Source organism: Rhipicephalus sanguineus, unplaced genomic scaffold (genome assembly GCF_013339695.2).
Source record: "Rhipicephalus sanguineus isolate Rsan-2018 unplaced genomic scaffold, BIME_Rsan_1.4 Seq201, whole genome shotgun sequence".
Taxonomy (NCBI): Eukaryota; Metazoa; Arthropoda; class Arachnida; order Ixodida; family Ixodidae; genus Rhipicephalus; species Rhipicephalus sanguineus.
Genome location: NW_023614752.1, coordinates 8,096 through 34,923, shown reverse-complemented (window position 1 = coordinate 34,923; position 26,828 = coordinate 8,096). Strand labels below are relative to the sequence as shown.

At 49.5% G+C, this 26,828-nt stretch overlaps 1 protein-coding gene across 1 annotated transcript; it reads right to left on the bottom strand.

The window, feature by feature from the left end:
* On the bottom strand, positions 1–26,828 carry LOC119376701 (transformation/transcription domain-associated protein-like). The gene is made up of 3 exons (XM_037646453.1): positions 26,495–26,828; positions 15,135–15,203; positions 1–393 (listed from the first exon to the last, which is right to left on the bottom strand). Exons 1-3 carry the CDS (start codon positions 26,804–26,806, stop codon positions 4–6), a joined length of 771 nt encoding a protein of 256 aa, XP_037502381.1. The 5' UTR covers positions 26,807–26,828; the 3' UTR covers positions 1–3.

Below are 26,828 nucleotides of genomic sequence, written 5' to 3'. Positions count from 1 at the left end.
CCATCAAGGAACCATCAGCAAACGTCTGCTCACTTGAAATAGGAGCTCAATCTCATGTGGTCGCTGTTGGACCACACCCAGCAGGCAGCGACAAAGCAGCTTGGGCTCACGCCACTGGGCCAGGCCGGCTGCGCCGGCAGTCTGGAAGCTGTCCGAGACCCAAACTGCCCGTAGCCGTGCCACCAGAGCAGGCCGTTCAGCCAAGAACTGAGGCTCACGGCGTGCCACTGCGGACACGATGCGCACGGCAAGCCGTTGCAGCTCGGGACCCCCTTCGTCGAGCAGCTGAGCAAGCCGATCGATGCAGCCGGTGTTCCGCTGCAGTGCTGCCCGGAATGTTGCACCATCCCGCAGCAGGTGTTCGAGGAAGCGGTTCAGCTGCTCATCCTGCACCTGCAAGAGCCACAATGGGTGAACGAGTGCCCTCCACAATTCACAATCATGTCAGGGATCCCAGTCCATTGAATCGCCATTTAGTAAGCTGCCAAAGTAGAAACATGGAAGGACTGTAGACACTGGCAAAGACAAATGTGATGTAAGTATGTGTTGAGGAACATGTACAACAATACACCCCCTTTTTATTTCGTAATAGCAATGGCTCTGATACTTAGGCTGTGGTGATTGCAGTTTAGTTTTGTATCCCCTTGTAAAAAAAAAAAAAAAGGCGCTCAGAAATCAAGTAAGTACAGTCGAACCCCGCTACAACAAACACCGCTTCAACGAAATTTCCGATACAACGAAAAATTCTCAGTTCCCCAACAGCAGTCTATAAGTTGCAATGCATAAGTACGCTCGCCACAACGATCACTTTTTCTTCTGCTGTTCCGCTTCAACGAAATTTGTCGATGCAATTCCGAGCTCAAAAATTTAATTTACCGTGCAGAAAACACAATCTCGAACATTTTGGTGCATTTTGAAAGATAAAAATATGTCTACAAAGTCTACATTGCGTGTTAGAACCACCAGAAAATGCCACTGTTGACTGAGCACGGGCCTGCCATTGCTTGATAGCAACAGTGATGAGACTGCCTGGCTTTCGCAACTGGCTTGAGTTGCTTCTTAGGCCCGTATTCTGAAATGCTCCTTACCTCAGGCCATTTCCTCACCTTACGTGAGGAGCCCTTCATGCCTCCTTATCTTAAGGAGCTCCTTGAGGGAGCCAGTGTATTCTAAAAGCTTCCTTCCACCTTCCTTTCCTAAGGGCCACCTCAGTAAGGTAAGGCGCGTGTTTCACAAGTCTGGGATCGAGAGTACGTGTGAAATACGGACTGAACGTCCGTTTTCAAGCAAGAATGAGGAATATTTTTTAGGCATAACGATGAATAATAACGCGTGCACTGCTTTTGTGGGAAATACTGACTAAACGTCCATTTTCAAGCAAGAATTAAGGAACATTTTTTGTGCATAATGATGAATGTGTACACTGCTTTTTCGCGATATGGGTGCACAGCCTTTTCCATTTACTTTACTTTCGCCTGTTGCAGAAGACAAAAACAGGATGGTCGAGCAACCTTGGAGCTCATTGCGTACATTGGTGCATTTCAACGGCCTGTTATGTGGGAGCGATTATTAAAGATCGTTTAAAGAATTGAAGACGTGGGTGAAATTGATTTTCATAACTGATCAGAGTTAAGCTTGTGAAATCTCATCACTTTGGTGCAAATTTGACTTGAATGCACTTATGTTCAAGTAAATTATTATGTTTACATTCGAAACAAGGGCGCTTCTATCAGGTCGTGCATTGCGCCTTTGTGGATTGACCTGTTTATTTTTTTTGCTAAACGAGAATCTTACAGCAGCGGTTCCCAGGAACCCTAGTCCTGATAGCATTCAGATATATGTGCACTATTTCTTAGTCGTCTTATAGTGTGGTGCCTCGGGGTTACATTCCGAGTTGTCACAAATGGTCGGAATATTTGAAGAATGTCGCCCGTCGTCATAACACGTGCTATTCCCTTCTAGGATTCTCTCGGGTTCTTTGACCTTAAGCTCAATTTCACACGTGATTATGTTTGCTGGACATATGAGCTAGGCTCGTACAAGCTCAACTCCGCACAGTAAGCTTGTCAAAAGGTTTATTGTTCGGGCTTGCTTCTACAACGCATTAAATAGTCTTGCTGCCACAGAGTAGGCGCCAGCTTTCAGGCACAGGTCACTCACATGTATCATGACGGATTACTAATCTCAGTGGCTGAGATAATTCGCAGAAAAGGAAAGGAGGGTTTTCTGGGCGTACATTGTAGCGCATGCGGCTGCACCCCTGTGTTCTTAACGAAAAATGTTGACAATCGTTTGGCCGCACGCTCAAAAACACGCCTGGCAAGCAATTTTTGAACAACGACGAGGATACAATTAGATCGAGCTTGTGCAGAAGTGCAAGGCATCGATCGAAAATAAGAAATCGGACACACTGTCGCTGACAAAGTATTGCAGAGAAGCGCCCTTTCAGTGCAAGTAGCAAGGTAAGGAGGCCTGAAGGTAGCCCCAGAGCTACCCTAACTTGAGGGAGCACCAAGGAGGGCCTCAGTGAGGGAACCTTAGTAAGGAGCGTTCCAGAATACGTGATAAGGCGTCCTCAAGCAGTTAAGGCCCCCTCACTGAGGTAAGGAGCGTTTCAGAATACGGGCCTTAGTTGCAGACAATCCAAAGCCGAAGCTTAACTGTCCACTCTGCAGCCTGCAATCGGGGAACGATGCCTTTTGCAATGCCAATGCTTTTCATGCTTTTCGCGCTTGCCAAGTGCATGCAGCCAGTGGTCAGAGCAACATTTCGTCTGCATTATCGACGGGATCAGCCAGCCGCGAGTGGTGGATGATAATAACACAGAATAAGGCGTAAGTAGGCTTGTGCGAATATTCGAGCACTTCGAATATCTGAACAAATATTACAATATTCGAATTAGCTTCGAAACAATTATAAATTATAAGAAATTTCGAAGTACTCGCAATGAATGAATAGACATATATAAACCGCATGTGCTGCCAGTGGTGACGACCAGTGGTGACGACCAGTGGTGCTGCCATGTGCTGCCAGTGGTGGCGATTCAAGGTAGTTTCACTGCAGTGGAGGGGTGCTATACCGTGAATACACCTTTCCAGAGAAATCCGCACTGCCGCGAAGCCCCACTTCTAGGCTAAATGAACATACAGTAAAACCTCGTGAATTCAAAGTCACTAGGACTGTGAAAAATCTTTTATTTAGGTGGGTTTTTGGATTAACCAAACATACAAAAAGCGGGATGCAAGTAATCAGAAGTGGTCTTTGCTGTGCCTGCTAGGTTGCAGCTGTAAGGGTTATGTTTTCCAGCAATACCCGATCCCAATTTTGCAGCTAAACCGGGAAAATGGCGGGCCTCGCTGCTACCAGCATAAGAAAAAGGAAAAAGAAAGGGCAAAAAAACGGACTCGTGCTCAACTGAAATGTGCGCCTACGGAAAAGACATGCTTCACTGCAACACAGTGGTGGCACGCAGGCAGCTTGTCACCTGTTCCTCGCAGTGTCAGCGCATCATGACGCGACCATTCGCCCATTCTTTCTGGTAAAATAAAGAATTTAATAATAACCAGAGTGATGGAATTCGCGATGTGTTCTGGGTGGAAAAGATGATCACTGAAGTTTTCAAACTGAGTCTTAGAAGTAGGCGTTGCAGGCGAGTACTCCAGCAGTGCAAGTGCACAAATTGCCGAAACAAGCGCCAATCGGAGGTTCGCATACATCGCGAATTCTATCAGACCGTCCTTTATTAATTTCTCTATTTTGCCAGATAGAATGGGTAAATGGATTTTCTTAGAAGAAACACAAGAAACTTGCCGCTGGCCGCAAAAGAGCTCTTGTACAAAACTCATGTTAGACCTATACTTCAATACACTTGTTGCATTTGGGATCCTTGGGAGCAGGTGGGCATTCAAAGCATTGAAAGGATTCAGAATTCAGCTGTGAGATTTGTTCACGCCAATTACACCCGCAACTTTAGTGTGTCTAGTGCAAAGGAAAACCTTGGATGGGAACCACTGCAGCATGCAGTGCAGGCAATACTTAAGATTAAAATTTCTTTACAGTATATTTCATAACACTGGTATAAACCGGGACCATTATTGGCACAATCCTGACTATGTCTCACCACGCCTCGATCATGCCTACAAGATCAAAGAGATAACACAACGTATCCGAGATGAGAGGGGGGTTTTTAGATGCACACTGTAGATCTTGCACTGTTATGACCACGTGTGACCCGTCTTACGACGAGTGTTCAGTTGTGAGTAGAAATAGAAATAGGCTAACCCGCGAGATTATTGAGGCGGAGTTAATTGATAGATTAGGCGACGCATGTGTATCACAACCGTCTATTGCTCTTTCTAGGAAAGAATTATGTTTCTTGCGTCGGGAGATGAATTTTGTGCCGACAGCGCACACGTGATGTCTCACGGCTTCCGTGCTATATATGTGGTTGCCTGGTTCCGAATAAAATACTGTTGTAAGTCAGCGCTCGTGTGTGTCAAGCCTCTTCTCTGTCTTCGTCTTTTTGCGCTTTCAACCTGTGTCATGCCAAACCAACAAGCCCAAACAGCTACCCTAGCAAAGAGATAAGCTGCAGAACGAACTTCTTCAGGATGGTGTTTTTCCCCAAAACAACTTGCGAGTAGAACAAATTGCCACATGACATTGCCACTATCATCTCTCCTGATGTATTTTCTTCCTCTGCAGAATTTGTATTGTAAATAGACCTCGTTTTCCTCGGTGTGTGTTTTATTTGATTGGGTGTTCTTCACACTATGTATATATATTGCCACGCCCACTTCTTGTCTTGTTTTGATGTATTCAGGTTTGACCGGCAGGAACGGTTATCAACGCTCGACGCTGTCCGCGAAGTAATGTTCTAGAAGCGTCGCGATCGTAGTAGATCAGTTTGTTAAGATTGCGCCCCGCACGCAAATGTTCCAGCTTTGTCTAGAGATTACGCCGCCACCAGCGATATTGCTGGAAAGTTCGATAGCGCCTGTATAAAAGCAGACACGCGTGACCGCTTGTCAGTTGATCGATGGACGACGCCCTGTTCGCCGCTATCATTGTACAGCGTGTATTGCTGTAGTTATAGTTCTCATTTTCAGGCCACAAGTTCGGCCAAATAAACAGTTTCATCCTGCAAACGCCGACTGCTGTCTTCGTCGACGTCACGACCCCGTGACATCTGGTGGAGGTGCTGCTGCTTCCATGATCCGGACGCCCCCGCGAAGCGCTGACCCAAGCCCAAGCCGCGAGGAGGACGACAGCAAAGAAAACCCGGATCGTCGAACAAGCCGCAGGCAGAAGGGACTGCAGCCAGAGCACGGGCTCCTTCCCGAAAAAACCAGGCAGCCCCAGGTCCCAACACCCACCGCAGCGACGATGACCGACCCCGTGCAGCCTGCGCCGATCCTACTCCGGCAGCCCAAGGAGCCGCCAACCTTCCGCGGGTCGTCATTCGAAGACCCGGACACCTGGCTCGAGACTTTCGAAAGGGTCTCAACATTCAACAACTGGGACTCCGAGGACAAGCTGCGACACGTTTACTTTTACCTTGAAGACGCAGCAAGGACCTGGTTCGAGAATCGGGAGTCCACTCTTCGAACTTGGGACGCCTTTCGAAGCGCTTTCCTGCAGACGTTTGCAAGCGTCGTCAGAAAAGAAAGGGCCGCAGCCTTGCTAGAGACGCGGGCTCAACTTCCAAATGAAAGTGTTGCCATCTTTGGAGAGGAAATGACCAGACTGTTCCGCCACGCCGACCCAGCCATGCCTGAGGACAAGAAAGTCAGGTTGCTCATGCGAGGGGTAAAGCAAGAGCTCTTCGCTGGGCTGATGCGGAACCCGCCCTCGACAGTCCAAGAATTCATCTCAGAGGCGACGACGATAGAGAAGACGCTGGAAATGCGCAACCGCCAGTATAATCGCCGTTCGATTCAAGAAAGCCCAGCTGTTCATGTCGGCTCCGACGACCTGCGTGAAACGATCCGAGCGATCGTGCGCGAAGAACTGCGCAAACTTTTACCCTTACCACAGCCTGAAGTTGCCTCGATCGCTGACATCGTCCGAGAGGAAATACAGCAGTCTCTGGGCACCTCCGAGTCACCGCAGCCACAGCTGCAAGCAGTGAGCTATGCCGCTGCAGCCCGACGCAACGCCCCCCCTCCTCGCCCACGTCAAGACCCCGCGCCACCCCAGCAGTTCCGCCGCCAGGCACCACCGCCGCCGCCACCGACGTCATACCGCCCGCCAGCCGGCCAGCTATACACACCGAGGAAGACCAACGTTTGGCGCGCCCCCGACCACCGCCCACTCTGCTACCATTGCGGGGAAGCTGGCCACACTTACCGCCGCTGCCAGTACCGACAGATGGGACTGCGTGGGTTCGCCATCGACGCGCCGCGTCCACAACGAGGGGAAAGACCACGCGACATCGCCGACTACCTCGCGGGAACGCAATGGACGCCCCGACAACCTTCCCGTTCGCCGTCGCCAGGCCGCTACGTCTCCCCCCAACGCCGACCATACACTGGCCCAACGCGAGGCCGGTCACCTAGCCCGTATCCGGAAAACTAAGGGCAGCAACCGATGGAGGTGTGGTTGCTGAACGACGAAACTTTGAAGATCCTCCGCCGTCGACGACGCCGCCGCGACGAAGTTCCGAGCCCCCGCCGCACGCCGAACGACGTCCTGAAGACGAAACTTTGCGACCCGTGGAAGCAGACCTGACGACGCAACGCGGAAGCAGCGGTGCAAACCGACGTAGCCGTGACCCGACGCCGCGACGTACACGCAACGCAAGACGGCGGACTAGCGACCTCGACGTACTATTCGACGGACACAACGTTACCGCTCTCGTCGACACTGGGGCCGACTATTCCGTCGTCAGTGGGTCATTCGCCGCGAAGTTGAAGAAAGTTAGGACTGCTTGGGAAGGTCCTGAAATCCGCACCACTGGAGGTCATTTGATAACGCCGGCTGGAGTCTGCACAGCAAGAGTCTGCATCAGTGACCGAACCTATCCTGCGAGCTTTCTTATCCTGCAGCACTGTTCCAGGGACGTGATACTTGGGATGGACTTCCTAAGTGAACACGGTGCCGTAATAGACCTCAGATCTGAGTCAATAACACTAACCTCAGAAAAAGCGCTGCCGCCACACACGACGCCAGGAAAGCCCGTATTGAATGTGATAGAAGAGCACGTCACCATTCCGCCTCTCTCCAGCATCATCATTTCCGTCGGCACCGAAGAACACGCAGACCTTGAAGGTGTCATCGAGGGCGATCAGCAACTACTTCTTAACCGTCAGATTTGCGTCGCAAGAGGCATAGCCGAGCTGCGTGATGGCAAAGCAAAGGTAGTGCTGACAAATTTCAGCCATGAATATAGGCACCTCAACATTGGTACGACGGTCGCCTACATCCACGAATTCGTGGAATCCAGCAATGCTCTCGCCCTCTTCGATGCTACCGAACCTGCTTCGACGAATCGACGAAACCAACCAGATTTCGACGTTAACCCGAGCCTCCCGAAGCACGAGCAAGACCAGCTAAAAACCCTGCTCCTACAATTCAAGGACTGCTTCTCGTCGTCGTCACGAATTCGACAGACCCCAGTCGCGAAACATCGCATCATAACAGAAGAAAGTGCCCGACCAATACGTCAGAGCCCGTACCGAGTTTCGACGCGAGAACGCGAGGCCGTCAAGAAACAGGTCGACGAAATGCTACGCGACGACATCATCCAGCCGTCCAAGAGTCCGTGGGCGTCACCTGTGGTGTTAGTGAGGAAGAAGGATGGAACCCTACGTTTTTGCGTCGACTATCGTCGCCTGAACAAGGTCACGAAGAAGGACGTGTACCCTCTCCCACGAATAGACGACGCCCTAGATCGACTCCACAACGCCAAGTACTTTTCGTCGATGGACCTCAAGACCGGCTACTGGCAAATCGAAGTCGACGAGAGAGACCGAGAAAAGACTGCCTTCATAACACCAGACGGCCTGTTCGAGTTCAAGGTCATGCCCTTTGGTCTTTGCTCGGCGCCCGTGACTTTCCAACGCGTTATGGATACAGTACTGGCCGGCTTGAAGTGGCAGACGTGCCTTGTGTACTTGGACGACGTCGTTGTGTTTTCCTCAAACTTCGACGAACACCTTCGACGCCTTGAAGCTGTACTTCAAGCGATCAAGACCTCCGGACTCACCCTGAAGCCTGAAAAGTGCCGCTTCGCGTACGAGGAGCTCTTGTTTTTGGGTCACGTGATCAGCAGGAATGGTGTTCGCCCGGATCCGCGGAAAACAGCTGCCATCGCTGCCTTCCCGCCACCCACCGATAAGAAGGCCGTACGCCGTTTTCTCGGCTTGTGCGCCTACTACAGACGCTTCGTCAAAGAATTTTCACGAATAGCCCAGCCACTAACGCACCTGACGAAGACCGACGTGCCATTCAAGTGGGAAACGGCGCAAATCGAGGCATTTCAAGAACTTAAACGACGCCTTCAGATGCCTCCAATACTAGCACATTTCGACGAAGACGCCGATACGGAAATCCACACCGACGCAAGCAGCCTAGGACTCGGCGCCGTCCTCGTGCAGAAGACTGACGGGCTGGAGAGGGTCATCAGTTATGCTAGCCGGTCGCTATCAAAGGCAGAAATCAACTATTCGACAACGGAAAAGGAGCGCCTGGCCATCATCTGGGCTACATCGAAGTTTCGCCCCTACCTCTACGGCCGGCCCTTCAAAGTTGTAAGCGACCACCACGCCTTGTGTTGGCTAGCTAGCTTGAAGGACCCTTCCGGTCGCCTCGCACGGTGGAGCCTACGACTGCAAGAATTCGACATTCACGTCGTTTACAAGTCCGGAAGAAAACACTCTGACGCCGACTGCCTGTCTCGTGCCCCCGTGGACCCGCCGCCGCAAGACGACCAGGATGATGACTACTTCTTGGGAACCATAAGTGCCGACGATTTCGCTGAACAACAGCGATCCGACCCGGAACTCAGAGGCCTTAGATACCTCGAGATACCTCGAGGGCAAGAACGCCGTCGTTCCGAAAGTGTTCAAGCGAGCACTGGCGTCGTTTTTCTTACGCAACGGCGTTCTCCAAAAGAAGAACTTCTCGCCACATCGAGCCAAATACCTTCTCGTGGTGCCTCCAGAATTGCGGCCAGAAGTCCTCGAGGCCCTGCACGACGACCCGACAGCAGGACACCTCGGTGTTTCCCGAACGCTGGCAAGAGTACAGGAAAAGTACTACTGGCCGCGCCTTGCCGCCGACGTCACTCGCTACGTAAGGACATGCCGAGACTGTCAGCGACGCAAGACACCGCCAACAAGACCAGCGGGCTTTCTTCAGCCGATCGAGCCACCTCGGCGACCGTTCCAGCAGATCGGGATGGACCTCCTGGGGCCGTTCCCAACGTCGACTAGCGGTAATAAGTGGATCGTCGTAGCTACCGACTACCTGACCCGCGACGCCGAAACAAGGGCCCTACCTAGAGGCAGTGCTGCCGAGGTAGCGAAGTTCTTTGTTGAAGACATCGTTCTGCGTCATGGCGCCCCAGAGGTCCTCATCACTGACAGAGGTACGGCGTTTACAGCGGAGCTAACTCAGGCGATCTTGAGGTACAGCCAGACAAGCCACCGCCGGACCACTGCCTACCACCCTCAAACCAATGGCCTCACCGAGCGGCTAAATAAGACCATCGCCGACCTGCTGGCCATGTACGTTGACGTCGAGCACAGGACGTGGGATGCCATCCTTCCGTACGTGACCTTCGCATACAACACCGCTGTGCAAGAAACGACGCAGATGACGCCGTACAAGTTGGTCTACGGACGGAGCCCGGCAACGACGCTCGACGCCATGTTACCAAACGTGACCGACGAGGAAAACATCGACGTGACCACCTACTTACAACGTGCCGAAGAAGCTCGACAGCTCGCCCGCCTGCGCATCAAGTCCCAGCAGTACACCGACAGCCGTCGCTACAATCTTCGACGACGCTTCGTGGAATACCAGCCCGGCGACCGTGTTTGGGTCTGGACGCCGATACGCCGACGTGGGCTTAGCGAAAAACTCCTTCGGCGATATTTCGGGCCATACAAGGTTCTTCGACGCCTCGGCGCTCTTGACTACGAGGTCATCCCGGACGGCATTACGAAATCTCAGCGACGCCGCGCACGACCTGAAGTCGTCCATGTCGTGCGCCTTAAGCCGTTTTTTGCACGTTAGCGAACCTGGGGACTCTACTTTTCCTTTGTTATTTATTTATGTATGCACTTGTTTTTTTCTCTCTTGTTTGTTCTTTCACAAGCATCGGGACGATGCTTTCTTCAGAGGGGGGCAATGCCACGCCCACTTCTTGTCTTGTTTTGATGTATTCAGGTTTGACCGGCAGGAACGGTTATCAACGCTCGACGCTGTCCGCGAAGTAATGTTCTAGAAGCGTCGCGATCGTAGTAGATCAGTTTGTTAAGATTGCGCCCCGCACGCAAATGTTCCAGCTTTGTCTAGAGATTACGCCGCCACCAGCGATATTGCTGGAAAGTTCGATAGCGCCTGTATAAAAGCAGACACGCGTGACCGCTTGTCAGTTGATCGATGGACGACGCCCTGTTCGCCGCTATCATTGTACAGCGTGTATTAATGTAGTTATAGTTCTCATTTTCAGGCCACAAGTTCGGCCAAATAAACAGTTTCATCCTGCAAACGCCGACTGCTGTCTTCGTCGACGTCACGACCACGTGACAATATGTACATTCGTTTACCTGCTTTCAGCTGACTATGTATGCGTTGTCTTCCCCTCCACTGTAATTGCGCAAGGTGCTGTGGGTATTGTAATAAATAAATAAAAAAAAATAAATCATGACGCATTGATGTTGCAAGAAGCATGCGTCGTCCTGCCCGCGTGTCAACGCTGTGTTGCAGTGAAGCACGTCTTTTCCACAGGCTTTCATCTGGCCATGAGATCGCTTTTTTTTTTTTTTTCTTGCGCTGGCAGTAGCAAGGCTGGTATGCTTCACTTTTATTGCGATAGCAATTATATGGACAGTCTCGGCTGGAAAATGTCCATCCCCGTCGTCGTCGCCACCGCCGCCGTCATTCACCATATATGTATAAGTATGTATATATATAGAAAAGCCGCAAAGTAAAATAATTCAGAAATACTTTCCGACGCGCGCAATCTCGCTTTGCAACCCACCGCGTTAGACGTTAGGCCACGACAGCACCGTCTTTCAACCTGCTAATGGCGAGCTATGTATATAGATACCATGTACTTTAGCATGCTTTCTTACTTGCCACATAGATGGCGCGATGTGCACGCGTGTGGCGCGCTTTTAAGATCGTCGCCCCACTCCTGCGAACGCCGTTGCTCTTCGCCCTACAGGGCATGGTCGCCTATGTGCGCTTATCTCGAGGAAAGAAGGGGGTGGTGGAGCGGGGGGTTGTATGTCTTGTGCTTTGCCCGCGAGGTATGCACAGAAGTCACAGAGCATACGAAGGTCGCTTCTCTCGCTGCAGCAGCCGCGTTTGAGAAAAGAGTGCGCTGTTCAAACAGAAATAAGTAACAACTGTGACAATCAGTTCGCGCTCGTCCTGTGTGTACCTGTTCGTTCATTTCGTGCGTCCTGCTTTATGTTTGAGCAGTGCGCTTCAAGTGTCGAGCTGTGATGCATTAGTTCGCACTCGTCCTGTGTGCGTTCTTTTCGTGCGTCCTTTGGGCTCGAGCGATGCTCTGGCAATTTCGAGCTGCTTTCCGGTCTTCACGTTACATTCCAATTTATACAGTCCAAGGTTCGACGAAAACTCGTCAGGCGAGAGGGATTCATTGGAAGAAATAAAACAGGCACTCGCCTTGTTCAAGGAAAAACAATCATATATTGATGTTTCGGGGCCGCTACGGGTCCCTTGTTCACAATGAAGAGCATGCAAGAGGGCGTAACTATTTATGGAATGGGTGGCGCAGAGTGCGCATGTATATCTCGGGGAGATTACCCCGTGTCCGGTTAATCGCGTTTTTGGTCGTTTGAATGTGCAGTGATTCTAAAAGTAGCCGTGTCGATAGGCGCTTCTCTGTCGCAATTATGCTCGCAGAATCCCAGTCGATGATGTGGTTACTGTTTAAATGATGATCCGCCAAGGCGTTCGAGCTTGCATTGCCTTTCTTGACATCGTTCTGGTGCCGTTGGATTCTTCTATTAAAATTTCCAGTTTCACCTATGTAGGATGCGTCACAATCTTTGCCTGGTATCTTGTAGATAACCCCTGGAAATCGTAAGCTTTCCAGACGGTCTTTCACGCGTACGAGTTCTTTCTTCAGCTTGTTGGTCGGCACATGCGCGATTTTTATGTTGTATGTGTTAAACACTCTTGCAAGTGCCTCACTGACGCCTTGCGCATAGGGTACAGCAGCACGTTTTGGCCTGTCAGCTTCACGAGCCTCTTCAGGGCAGGAAACTGAAGACCGCAATTGTTGAGTCCTCAGGAGCTGCGAGGGGTAGCCGTTGCTGCAGAGGTCCTTCCTTACCACCGCTAGCTCTTGCTTGCGCAGACCGGGTTCAGAGCAGATGCGCATTGCGCGAGAGAAAAGAGCAGCGGCAACGGAGCGTTTTTGCCCTATAGGATGCACAGAGTCAAACCTTAGGTATCTACCCGTGTGGGTAGGCTTCCGATACACACTGGTTATAAGTCCTTTGGCTGACCGTCTTACAAGAACGTCGAGGAAGGCAAACATTCCATTATTTTCTTGTTCCATGGTGAACTGGATGCTTGGAACAAAAGAGTTCAAATGCTCGAGGAAAGGCGTTACGTCCTGGCGACGGATCACACAGAAACAGTCATCAACGTATCGGAGAAACAATTTCCTTCCTCGACATTCTTGTAAGACGGTTCTTAGGAAAATTTTGGTGAGTCTGAGTCCGAGTGAGCCCTAAGCACAAAATATATTTCTTGAGTGAGTCTGAGTGAGCCTCAAATTTTTTTTCCGACCTATGGTGATAACTACTTAACTTCAGCATACTATCAGCCTTATCATGGCTGACGTTGATACTCCCTTCCACTCACAGATACTGAGCTGCTGTATGAACGCATTCGCGTTCATATGCCAGCTCAATATTTATTGATGAGAGGCGTGCGTGACCGCCCTCCCCCGTAAAGTTTTTCAAACGAAGTTCTTGATAAAAATATCTCATGCGAGTCATGTATGTCAATAAAAATGTCCTTACTGGATTCCAATCACTAATAACTCATGTGAAGATACGAGTTCAAAATGCTAGGCTTGTGCGAATAATCGAGCACTTCGAATATTCGAACGAATATTACAGTATCCGAATTCGCTTTGAAAGAAATTTAAATCCTAGGAAATTTCGAAGTATTCGAAATGAACGAATAGACATATATAAACCGCATGTAATCCCCTGTAATGGTGGTTTCACTGCAGTGGAATAGTGCTATACCGTGAATAGACCTTTCCAGAAGAAATCCGCACTGCCGCGAAGCCCCACTTCAAGGTCAAATGAACATACAGTAAAACATCGTTCATTCAAAGTCACTGGGACTGTGAAATATCTAGTTAAGCGGGCTTTCGAATTAACCAAATATACAAAAAGCGGGATGCAAGGAACTTTGAATTACTGGAAGTAATGAGAGGTGGTCGTTTGCTGTGCCTTCTAGTTTGCGGCTACAAGGGTTATGTTTTCCAGCAATACCTGGCCCCAATTTTGCCGCTAAACCGGGGAAACGGCGGGCCTCGCTGCTGCCAGCGCAAGGAAAAAAAAATGAAAAGGGGGAAAAAGATGGTCTTGTGGTCAAGTGAAATGTGCGCCTGTGGAAAAAAAGACTTGCTTTACTGCAATACAGTGGTGACACGCGGGCAGCATATCACCTGCTCCTCGGAAAAGATGATCATTGAAGTTTTCGAACTGAGTTTTTGAAGTAGGCGTTGAAGGCAAGTACTCCATCAGCAGTGCAAGTGCACCGATTGCCGGAAGAACCGCCAATCGGAGGTTCGCATACATAGCGAATTCCGTCAGACCATAACGGCACGTTCATCGACGGTCGCCACCTCGCCTTCGCTCTTTTCTTATGCTTATATCCGTGAAGGCATCGCCTCAATCGCGCGGAAGTCGTAATCAGCGATCGACCGGTCTCTGCCGTTACCGAAGACGGACGACTTTTCGCGGCACATTGTGGCGTCGACGAGTTTAGGGACGCAGTGAACCTTTTTGCGATGGAAAGTTATCGCGGTTATCACTACTTGCATTTATGCCTTCTTGCGTCACAAGGCATTGTTTGGCTCATCGCAGGCGGTCGTAGCTGCAGAGAACGGCGTCAGGCAAGGTTACTGTGCGAAAGCTGACCGCGAGGCTTCATGCTGCCTACTATGTTTTTTTCCCTCACTGCCATTCTACCACTGAAGAAACGCCTGGAAAGTGAGCGATGTCGCTCGCAGCGTCCGAAATCTGCGGGCGGTGCTCGCTGATCTGGGTATCTTAGTCGCGAGTAAACTGGAGCGGGGCACGCGCGAGCGCGCGCCTCTGTCACGCTTTAGAAGGCATGTTTTAACTTTTTTTTTCGCTTCGTATGCGCCCTATTTTAACCGCGACCGTGTCTGAAGCGTTCGTTGTAAAAGTAGGAGGCTTTGAAAAATGTTCGCTATATCTGGACGCAGCTTCAATGGTTAGCATAGGAAAATCGTAAGTGCACCCAAATATGGTCGTTATAACCGATAGATCGTTATGTGTGGGATCGTTATAAGTGGGTTCGACTGTATGTCTATTCGTTCATATCGAATACTTCGAAATTTCCTAGAATTAAAATTCGTGTCGAAGCAAATTCGAATGCTGTAATATTCGTTCGAATATTCGAAGTGCTCGAATATTTGCACAAGCCTATGAACTTTGTCTTGCGACAAAGCAGCTGCACGCCACACGGAGCCAAACGGAGCTGAAGCGCCATGTGTTGCAGCTCCAATAGACACTAGCGCCAGAGTTCCCTCTAGTAAATACTGTAGCAAACACTATACCACACAAATGTTACACGCAAAAGTACGGAAGAAGGAACTTTATGTGAGCACATTTTGCAGCACATAACTGTGCACACTTTACGTAAAGACAGTGGCAACTCACTTGTGGCTCTGCAAGCAAAAGCTCCAGGGCAGTGGCCGGGTGCCTCTCCAAGAATTTTCGCAGTGGTGCCTGGAAGCAGAATAGATGCACACGTATGTCCTTTCAATAAACACTTACGAAAGCACAATGCTTGTGGTACTGTACATGCATGTATGGCACGAAACTGTCGGCACAGCAAGGTTTCTTGGTGCCTGCACTGCTCAAATAGGCACGCTGCATTAATTTCTACACAGCAATTTGCATTTGGAAGCGGTCCCACACAAAACGACAGCAGTGAACAGCAGCACACAGTGCTTAGGTTGTCCCCTATTCGCAACTCCACAAAACACCGCATGTGCTGGCAACACTGTTCAAATAAACAAAGATGGCTATGATATCCAGGCTCTTGGCGGAATTTTCGCATGGCACTGTGCAGAAGCTGCCGCAGAGTGCTATTGAATGTTTCATCGGTGCTTTCTGCCAATCTTGTTGCCATCAGTGCTTGCTGCGAAAGGTGCTTGCTGCCAATCCCCTTATATTTGACAAATTTAGTTTAGTATGCGCAACAGCCATGCGCACAACAACGTGTGAGAGGGAGCACGACTGCACATGCATGCTAGATTTTGATGCTTGTGTTGCAGCCACTAGAGCCGTTGTGTACCTTGCCAGTGGCTCTCTCGCGGTGTCTCGACCTGCCGAGAGCAAAACATGTCCACAACTGATAGCAGCACGGCGATCCTAGCAGTGAACTATGTCCGTGAAAATTTCGGCGTTGCCCTTGATTTGGAGTTTATGTATGTAGCTTGAATCCAATCCTTGAACAGGTACAGGGGATTGTGATCGCTGCTAAGCCGGAGCACAACGCACCTTGACCATGCACTGTTATTTCCTGCATGCCAGCTATTTCGCCGTGAAAACATTCCTACAAAGAAACAAGAACCCGATCATGACGTGAAGCACAATCACGAATTTGTGGATTGTGCACGGGGCGTCGTGTATGTAATCCCTTTGAACTGCGATGGCTGCTACATGGGTAAAACTGGCAGATGTCTGAATGATCACCTGCAAAAGCATGCCAAATGTAAGGAGCAAAAGGGATGGTTCTAGCCATGCATTGTAGTGCATGTGGAAGCACCTCTGTGCTCCACAAAGCAAAGGTGATTTTCTTGCACACGAACAATCCTCAAAATCGCCATCACTATAGAGGCAGATTATGGAACGCAAAGAATGCCCAAGCATAGGAGAACTGGCATTTCTGGAAGACACCGGTGCCAAAGGTATGAGGTCTATTTCTTTGTTTAGTGCGTAGCAATCTTTCTTCTGTTCTTTCTATTCTTTTTTTTTTGCTTCTTTTCCTACAAAATGTCTGCAAGAAACAATAAACTTTCAGTAGGCACTACACGCTCATCTTCAACGCCTCTGTGTCTCTTGTGCTGCACTGCCTTAAAGGGACACTAAAGGCAAATAACAATTTATGTCAGAGTGAAAGTTCAGTGTATGACAACATCTAAAACGGCAATATTATCAACAGCAGTGCCCTACTTACCGAGAAATTAAGGGGGGACACGGGTCTTTGAGACCGAAAATCAGAAAAAAAAATCGAACTTTTGAAAATGTTTATTTGGATTCTGCCGCTACTGATGCATAACCTCGCCAATTTTCATGCGTCTTAGATCAGTATTTTAGCCGTGACAGCATTTTATATGCCATCAGCGAGATAAATTTTTAGCGATGAACGCGTAAAAAACGGGCTTATTCAGCGCCGCGCTGATACCATTCTACGTTCCCTATGGCAGCCATCTTGGTCGTATTCGAAAGAGCCGCGCTTTTTCTTGAATATCCGGACGCCCTTGTTTCCGTCCACTCAGAATTCACGTAGAAAATCCGCGCCAAACAAAAGGTCCCACCGCGTGAGCCCATTGGTACAGTGAGCACACGTGACTAAATAACGTTTTCTGATTCGTCGGGTCTCCCGCGCTGTCTGCTGCAGCGCACACAAAGCGGCAAGTTCATCTCGCCGTAGTATCACTGTGTTGTTCTCGTCGATTTACGTCCGTAAAGTTCCAGCCCGCACAAGCTGACAAGAAATTGGAGCAGGCGTTTTTGATCATCCTCAACAAAGACTGCACGTTGCGGCGGCTTACTGGCACGGCGCCAAGTGAGCTAGACGAAGTGCGCCGCAGCCGCCGGGAGTGAATTAGGCCTACGCTCTCGGCCGCGTTTTGGAACTTTGATCGTGGCAAAGCCATATCGAAAGTTGCGCAGCGCTCATAAATTAGAAAAAAAAAAAAAGCGAGATCACGGTTCGGATGCATCAGAAGCGGAAGACGGCGTGGCGGCGGAACGCGATTCATCGGTCGAAATGCCGACTTTACCTGTGTCGGCGGCCACCTCGACGACGTCGGTGATAGGCAGCGTGGTAGAAGGATCGACACGACGTTCTTGACTAGTGCCGATCGTGCGCAACACCATATAGACTGAAGATAAGATCTCCAGCTTATCGGCAACTTCCGCTAGCGAGCGCAAGCTGCGGACGCTCGCAACAGCGTGCGAGGGCTCCGACCCGACGGCGGCTAACTACGGGATCGTCGACTTCTCCGCAATCAACAAACTGCTTGAAAGGACATGCAATGGGGCCGTTTCGATTGGCAAATGTGATAAACTACTCTCCTGGTGTCTTATAAGGCATTTATTTGCAAAGTAAAGCATGTTTACTTGTGTAACGCTCTTTGATGATAGTGTTTTGTTTTTTGCTTTTTTCTCAGTTTCAATTTTTTGACCACCTTTCACTCTTCTGGCGAGCGTTTCTCAGCTTTGGTACACTCGATTTTGATCATTTTTGTATTACTGAAAAGCTGGATGTTTAGTGAGTGCAACAAAGTGTCATATGTTACTATAGAGAAGCGTAAATTTTTACCAGAGAGAAAATAACAAAAATATATTTTCTCGGTAGTCGAATGGCGAACTTTGAAGCTTCATAACTTATGTTGTAGGAAAGCTATAACCATAAAATTTGCTTTTTGCACTCTTTGATAACTGTAGAATGCAATAATATTTAATTCAGCAGGATCCCAGTAGCCAACTTATTAAAAAGGTGATCGAACGAAATTTTAATTGATTAATTAAAAGAATAGTCGTAAGGGCTACATAAAAACCGAGTTCATATTTGATATTTACACATGTAAATACATGATCACCGAAGTTTTCATCATCCTAACTTAAATAAAAAGATGCTTTATGTCAAAGTGCCTCCTCCCCCCTTTAACCTAAATGTATCACACGATGAGCGCCACGAGCGGCACATTTTGGAAATGATCCCTATGACGTGAGAAAGTTCGACTACAATTAATCACTCGTAATCAAACTAGTTGTAATAAAAAAAGAACCTTCCATGCATTAAGATACGTAATAAAATGCTGCTTGTTTGTTTCTGTTTAATTCATGGAAAAAAGAACCTCTTTGGCGTTAGCATGGGGAACGACGCGCCTGGTTCAAAGGTTCCGTTTTCGCCGAACTGCGCTTCGCCCGGCACCCTGCTTCACTCACGCGGTCGCATCTCAGTGGTAGTTTCGGTATCGCGTACTGCCTCGTGTGTTTTGCGTGCTCATGAATGTCGCTCTCACAGAAAGTTCGACAAAATGCCGCATGGATGAGATGTTGCCGGATGCCCGAATGGCGCACGGCGCCAGTGCACGTCGCCGCGCAGTAAAGGCGGGCAACGTTGGGCATGGCAGCAGTGACGTGAGAAACGCCGCTTTCAGGCGGGTGATTTGAAGTGTGCTAACGTGATGCAGACCACTAAAACGTGATTTTATTTCAAATTAGGCACTTCCTTGGCATAAAAGTAGCACTACGAGGTTTCTGGACCATTATTTCAACAATCAACGTCGACTTAATATTTGCCTTTAGTGTCCCTTTAACAAAAATAGAAGCTCAACTTGCCCAAACTCCAAAACTACTACAGTATAACCTCATTACAACAGACCTTCATAGTGAAGAAGATTTTGGTCTGTTGTGAAGGGAGTACCGTATTTACTCGCATAATTTGCGCACTTTTTTTCGCGAATTTGGAGCTCCGAAAAGGGGGTGCGCAAATTACACGGAGATTTCGCGAGCACATCTGAAATAACGCACAATATATAGTCCTAACACGCGCGATATAATACATTAAAGAAGAAAATAAATTATAGCGCAAACGAACGGTTTTTAACAGAATTAGCACGTACTTTAACCAGCCAGATTCGGTCATGCACGGTCTAGTCAGAATCACTGGTTGAGAAGTCCGACTGAGAATCATCGCCGCGGCCGCTGTCACCACTTTCCCAAAGCGCGTCGTCCTTGGTTCCGTCGAGTGCGTTGAGGCGTCATCTTGAAGCTCTTCGCGACAATGCTGGGAGTAACGAGGTGCCACGGCACGGCGATACCGGTGGGCCTAAGCTCTCGCACGTATTTGAAAAGGTACTCTTCAACGGCAGGAAACTTTCCATGCTTCGGTCCTCGGAACGGTCTCCTTCTCGGTCTTGTATTAAAAAGCGAACTCTCCTGCGGCACGGTTCCCGTTTCCGTAGGCAAATTCTATAACAGTTAGCTTGAATTTTGCCGAGTAGTTATTGTAGCCCAGCGCAAGAGAACAGTGAAAACGCAACTGGCTGATCGCGAAACCTAAACTGCCTAAACTTCCGAAATCAACGAAGGCTGCGTCGCAGCGCGGACGCAGAGGAGGAGGGTCAGCGCGGGAAAATGTTGGTGCGACTGGCCCTCGCACGCCTCCGATGCAGAAAGTAGTCCGTGTCGTGTCGCGTGCATGCATTCTCACGGCGGGAGAACGCTCGAATAGTTCCGACAACCGGTGAACAGATTTAGGTGTTCGGGTACGGTTGGTACGGTCTCGGCGGTTTCCGGAGAATAGAACGAAGGGACTTTGCACTCGCAGCCTGTCTTGTGTATGACTGCGCTCGCCTGCTCGGTGAGGGCCGCGGGGCGCGGCCGTCCAAAGTTTCCCCGTGCGCGCGCGCCGGCGAGCTGGCTCGAGCGGGACGGGGAGCGCAAAATATGCGAGTAAATATACCACCTGGAGAGGTGGTATTCCCTAGTTGTCTCTGCACTGATTTACATGATTTGGTGCAACCAACGTGGTGTCGAGAACACTCGCATTGCTTCCAGACTACCATTTGCGCACGGGGCGAGGTGCCTGAGAGATGGAGACCAGCTTAAAGTCGAGCTTCCGCTAAAGTGCCCGAAAATGCACTCAACGGGGGACTACATGATTTAACAAACTTCGTTTTCATTTTACAGCGAAGTTGTATATGGCCAGTATATTCCATTTGTACGTTGAAAACCCTCTGGTGCCTTCTAGGGTGCAGTGCAAAAAAAGAAAAAAGAAAAGCAAAAAACCTCATAGGGCCCCTTATGCATTCGCCTAAGACTACTCAAAGGCGAAAACCATCTCTTTTTTTTTTCTCACGCGATAAATTGATCCTCCCCTCCTCCCTCCCCCCTCCGAAAGCTTTCTGCACCTAACGTGGCTCTGCACTGCTTACATGATCGGCGCACCAATCGTGAAGGCAGTGCAAAACGACAATGTCAGGTGATGACGTCATCACGTGACGTCACGGTGCATGACATCATGATGACGTCACAAGTGATGGCAATGCAGATATGAAGCGAGGCGGCTGTCTCCGTCGCACAGAGGGCGTATGCAATAACATCACCCCACGTGCGACGCCTGCCGTCCATTGCTCATCAAACAGAGAGAAAACATTTTGCTCGTCTTTCATAAGGAGTATGAAGGGACGACAGGGAGGCGGGGGGTTGCGATGCTCGAAGGGCGCAGTCGCTGGCGCGCGAGCTATCTCGAGGCATCAGGAGACAGCTCTTAAACTTACTGTGCTCTCAACGCTTACTTCGTGTTAAGAGAATTGACAGCACGAAAATCACTTCGATCCTTAGAGCGGCCGTGTTTCCTTAAACCAGCGTTTTGATGAGTTACACAAGATCGCATCCAAAAAAGGTAGCTGTGAGCCTTACTTCGTATAACAATTCAATTTCTTGGTATCGCATTCACTGCTTTGCAAACTCTGATTTTTTTTAGCTGTTAGCTATTGACCCTGGAAAGCGAGGGGCGAACGAGTAACACGGCGTAGCCGCTTCACAGTGGGCCTTCCGAAGCCAGGGCCGTCAGCGACAGGCCCGCTACTGACAGCTGCGCATATTAAAGCCGAATTGCGGCTGCTCCAACCAGGAGGCATGCTTTTATTAATGAGCTGACATTTTTAAAGAAGTAAGCAAGAAATTCGACTTGGGACCCTAGCACTCACGAGCTCGAAAGGGCAGAACCTCTTAGGGGGTATTTACCGCAAAAGCGGTTACAAAGCCGGATGTGCTGGTCGAAGGAATTACGAAAAAGCTATTCAGGATGATCTTGCATGGACGCGAAGCATGGATATTGTTCCATATATCTATTGCAAGCATTCCCAGATTTCATTCCGTGATGTCCCGAAACATAAGGGAGACATTTTAGCTGCACGCGTGTAGTTATTACTGAACAATGCTTTAATTACGTGCCATGCGATGCTTGAGGTGAGCTACCAGCAGCGTTTCTGGAACAGACGTCGTCTGCCGATGAATCGCCGCCGCTCATTATCGCTACCGATAGGCCTAGATGTAACGAGCCTCAACAGAGAACGCATTTTGCCGTCAAGCCGACTTGCACAACAGAAGCCGCGTCGGCACTGTACATGGCATCGTGGCTTACTCGGTTAGCACGTGCAAGCTTTGTTTATTCAGCGGAGTAATTCTTGCCCCGTGGTGGTGACTTTGGAAGCCCCATGATCAAACTGCATGCACAAGTTTTGACATGCCGGTGGTGCGATTGCGGGTGATAGATGTCCCCAAACCCAAGCCTCTGGCCAAGTTTGGCGCAATTTCCGTCGATATTATCAGGATGGCACAGTAAATCCAATTTGGAGCACTTTAGCGCAGTTGGCACAGGTGTGGAATCACTGGGTGAAGCATATCGAAAATCTCATAGGCCACGGTCATGGTGCAGTGCAGCGATGTCTTTACGGATAAGCACCCGAAATACACGGAGGCGTGATGGTGGCAGGCAGCAAACGTGCCAGTACGGCTTAATCGCTGACAACCCTTCTGATAAGCATCTTCAGCTAACTGCTCAGCAGTGCATGTCGCCTAGCGCAGTGGTATGCAATAACCATAACGCGCAGCACCAGTGTTCATGCTGCCTCTTTGTGCGAGACCCCTAAGTGCGCCGCACAGACATGTTGCCTTCATGAATGTAAGCAGCTCGCCATCGCCACACCTTTGTGCGGTCAGGAACGAAGTGGGTATCACGAACACTTTCATGAAAAACGCATGCGTACGGTACAGCAAGCACCCCAGAAGTGACGGCGTCAGCGTAGTTGGCAATGTGCCGCACACAACTAGGAACGATCGGCTTCATGTGGCAGGAAATGCTGCATAGTGGCGAAGTTTCGGCGATAATTCTGTGCGCATCGTCTACGTGCGCACACGCGTTGGAGAAAGCAGGACAAGTCGTCCGCTCTTCCGCTAATGTCTGTGTGTTCCGCATCATCGTTTCCGAATGCTCCATGCGAGAGAGCCATAATCTATTCGACGCTTTGCTGGTATCAGCGGCACTCATCACAAAACGAAAACTTGCAACTGACGGTTGGAACATACCGTATTTATTCTAATATAGGTCGACCTTTTTTTTTCCGAAAATGTTGCTCATAACCAGCTATCGACCTATATTGATGACCAAAGAATCTCGACCCATATTCACGAACCAAAAGCGCTGAGCTTATGGCGTTCAACGGTCGCGCGCGCTGTTCTTCAAGCAGTTCCTACTACATACGCATGTTATATACCATAAAATCTGGAATAAAGACCACACCCGCCCCCTTTTTCCGACTAAGTAATTAAGAAAAAGGTTACTGATGCTATAGCTGCATACCACCTTTGCAAAACCCACCCAAAATGCATCCGCTCCGCTGTTGGCGATGAAACCCACGATGAAACTAACGCGTTTGCCGGCAGAGTATGAGGAATGGCTGGTAGAGTTCCAGCGTTTCAAGGAAGCGCAGTTCAAAACATGAGCGGGACAATTTCATTACGCACGGAGGCAATCGGCTGCTGCGCTTCATTCACGTGGACTGCGCCACTTCCACCTTCCCAAGTTTTAGCTGACTATAGACACGTAGTACCGTATTTGCTTGCATAATGATCGCACTTTTTTTTTTAAAAATTGACGGAAATTTCGGGGTGCGATCATTACGCGGGGTAAATTTTCCGCGAAATATTTTGAGCACCGAAAACGCAAACAAGTCGCGTATCGGAATTCTTACGATAGCTATCTTGAACATAACCAAAAATAAAAGTAGAGTAAGGCTTACCTTTGTAATAAATGCACACATTACGCAGGAACTACATGCATTGCATATTGCCCTATTTTTTTCATTCACTGATCCCCTAACTTTCATTCAGAGTTTGAAGCATCACTGGCGTCAGTGTCGTCGCCGCTCGATTCCCTGTCGGAATCGACAGTGTCATCACAGTCCCACAGAAGGTTACCTTCCGTTCCGTCGAGCGCGTTAGATATGCCTGTCTTCTTGAAGCTGTTGGCGACAGTTTTGCTCTTGCCAGTTTTGGTTTCGCGGAAAGCCCGGCGCGTGCTGTTGGTAGCTATGAGCTTCTCACGCTGATTTTTCCAATACCTAATTCTGATTTTGTCGACGCCGAAATGCCTGCCGGCAGCGCGGTTGCCGTGCTCGAGCGCGTAACCACCTTCAGCTTAAACGCGGCAGTAAAACTCGCGTATCGCCCCATCGTGAACCGGCACTCAAACAAGCCCACGAGGCGCATCTCGACAACGTTTCCTCTTGCTGTCATGAAACGTTTAAGAAAAGCCGCAGCGCCTCACATCGCTGCTTCGCAAGGAGAAGGGCTACCTCACACGACGACGATGTTGACATTGCAGCAAGCTACCACAAATGCAGCAAGCTACCACCGAAACATCAAAACGAACCGTCGATCAAAATTAACGACAAAATACGGCCGCTGCCTCGCTCTCCACGTGAGATGGGGCTGTAAAGAAGGTAGTCCATAACTTGCTTTCCTTGAAGTACGCGCCGATTGGAAGCATCAAGAGCAAATTGCAACCGAAGCAAAAGCGAGGATCAGGGATGCTGCCATGTTGCCGGAAATCGTCACACTCACTTCCGGGCGACAAGCGATTTCTTCTGGTTTCCCAAAAACCTGCGACGCGACAAGCGACGACTATGGATGGCCCTCCGCGACAGCAAATCCTGTCGCTCGTCTCCGTCGCTCGAAAATTGCGTGCATGCGGTTGGGCCGGTTGGGCCTTAACACTGCGGGATATCAAAACCACGTGATCAAAACAAACATGGCGGCTGGCGGAGCTAAGCGAACGCGTTTTTTCTCGTAAGTCATGGAGGTCGTGAGTGGGTCATGCGCGTCAGGACAGTTTCTTCCGTCGAAATAATGAATTATTTCGTTTAAATCAGTAAATTTGCGGCAACAGCATAGCCATGTTTAAAGGACAGAAACAGAGATGGGCGCGTTCAGCTGCCACAGACGTAGAAACACATGGCGGGCATGTGGTGAAAACTACGGCATTTGTCTTTACTGCTGTCCTAAGATGGCACGCTTCCGCCAACGGTGGGCAAAAATTAGGAATCTGTTTGGTGCGTGCAGTTCACTTGGTGAGTCTTGAAGAGTTATTTACGTAACGTTCGACAGATGGTAAACATGATGATCATCAGCTAGACTTGGCACACGACATATCGCTGCGGCAAGTTCGGGGTGCGATCATTACGCGGGGGGGAAAAAAAACGAATTTTGACGACAAAATTTAGGGGTGCGATCATTACACGAGTGCGATCATTATGCAAGTAAATATAGTAGACTGCCGTAAAAAAAACTTTCACACAGCTCAACGTTTGATCGATCAATTAGTTATATAGGGTGCCTGATCATGAGCGCGACTATTTCTTAGTAGCTGATGCAATTGGCTGCTGCACTTTGGTCACCTGGGCTGTGCTGCTCTAGTCTTCCTAATGGCGCATTCGGTTGGCCACTCTGGTCATCTGGCTTGGAGCTGGCAGATGCGAAGGCTGCCCGCAATCGGAGCAGGTGAGGCAGCGAACCAACTGAGTGCATTGGCGATCTCAGAGCAGTGCATCTGAAGTTCCATCGTGCCGCCAGCGCAGGAAGCCACCGGTTAAACATTCGTGCGCTACATCGACAAATGGCGCCGCCCAGTTAAGGGGCTAGTTCCAACACGTCTGGACGCAGCGATAGCCCTCCGAGCCCAGCGCCTCTGTTTTGACATGGCGCAGTTATGGCTTGGTAGATGTAAACTTGTCACACAAACGCTCAAAAACACCACGAACACAATCTAACACACGTGCACAAGGTATTAGGCATCCGATGCTGTCCCCTTCCGAAATGCGCACTCGTGCTGTCACTAGCTGGCAACCACGGTGGCTAGTGTCAAGTGACCCATGCTCCCAGCCAGATCACATCAACGCTCTCACTTTGAAATCATAGAGGTCCGAAGCGCTCAGAGTCGGAGGCTTATGCTCCGAAAGAACCAACCGAAGGTAGTCTGAGCACTTCAATTCTACCAACCAAATGCGCGGCCACCTTTCAGAGTGCTCCAGAGCACTCGAAAATGCCCATTTGAATACGCCATAAGTTGTACCCAACTACAGACAAGTAGTAGAGTGCTGGAAAAAACCTTGCACACAAAAACTTGAAGTTTGATTGCAATCAATTAGTTATATCAATTGCTTGCCGTATTGTTTCACTATGAAACGCCGCAAAGATGACGTCTTGGTGTGCGCTCAATAAAAATTGTGAGATTTTGTCGAAATGTGGCAGAAGTAGCACGTTTCACCACTTGGCACAGTTTGGCGCAATTGGTGCCACTATCACATCACTATAATAATGAACGTTGCGTGCGAGCGCGGTTTTGTCTGCGCAATAAATCTTTGTCCTTGGCCGTGACTTTTGTGGGCCCAAGATCAAGCTGCCCATGTCTTCACACACCGGCGGTGTGCTTGCCAGTGACATACTCCATCAAATCCGAGAATCTGGCGCAATTTGGAGCAATTTGCATCAATATTATCAAAATGCTGCAGTAAACCTAATTTGGTTCACTTTGGCACAGTTGGCACAGGAGTCGAATCACTGTGTTATTGCAACCTGTAAAGTGGAATTTTTAATTACAATTTAGAAGTATGAAGTACACTACAATTCGTCATTTTTCGGCAATCCTGTGGTCTGCACACTTTTCCTCATGTGCATGCAAATAGACTAAGCCAGCCTGGAAAATTACCAACCTGGAAGGGACTGCTAGCCTCCACCATGAGTTGCTGCTCGTGACGCAGGACAAGTGTGACGAGCGGCTTGACAAATGCCGGACCTGCTGCGGGAATCTGATGGAAGATGGCAATGATGGCAGCGCACTGGCGAACTTCGGTGGCGTTGGGACCACGGTGTGGGGTGCGCACAGCCACCTCAAGCCAGCAGCCCAGGTGCTGCAGTAGCTGATCGCAGAGCTTCTCGTTGAATGTGTGAGGAAACAGCTGGGTGAGGTAGCTCAGGCGCTGGATCACGCTCAGCGACAGCTGCCTGAAGTCCCCCAGCAACATCAGCAGTGACCGGATTGCCTTG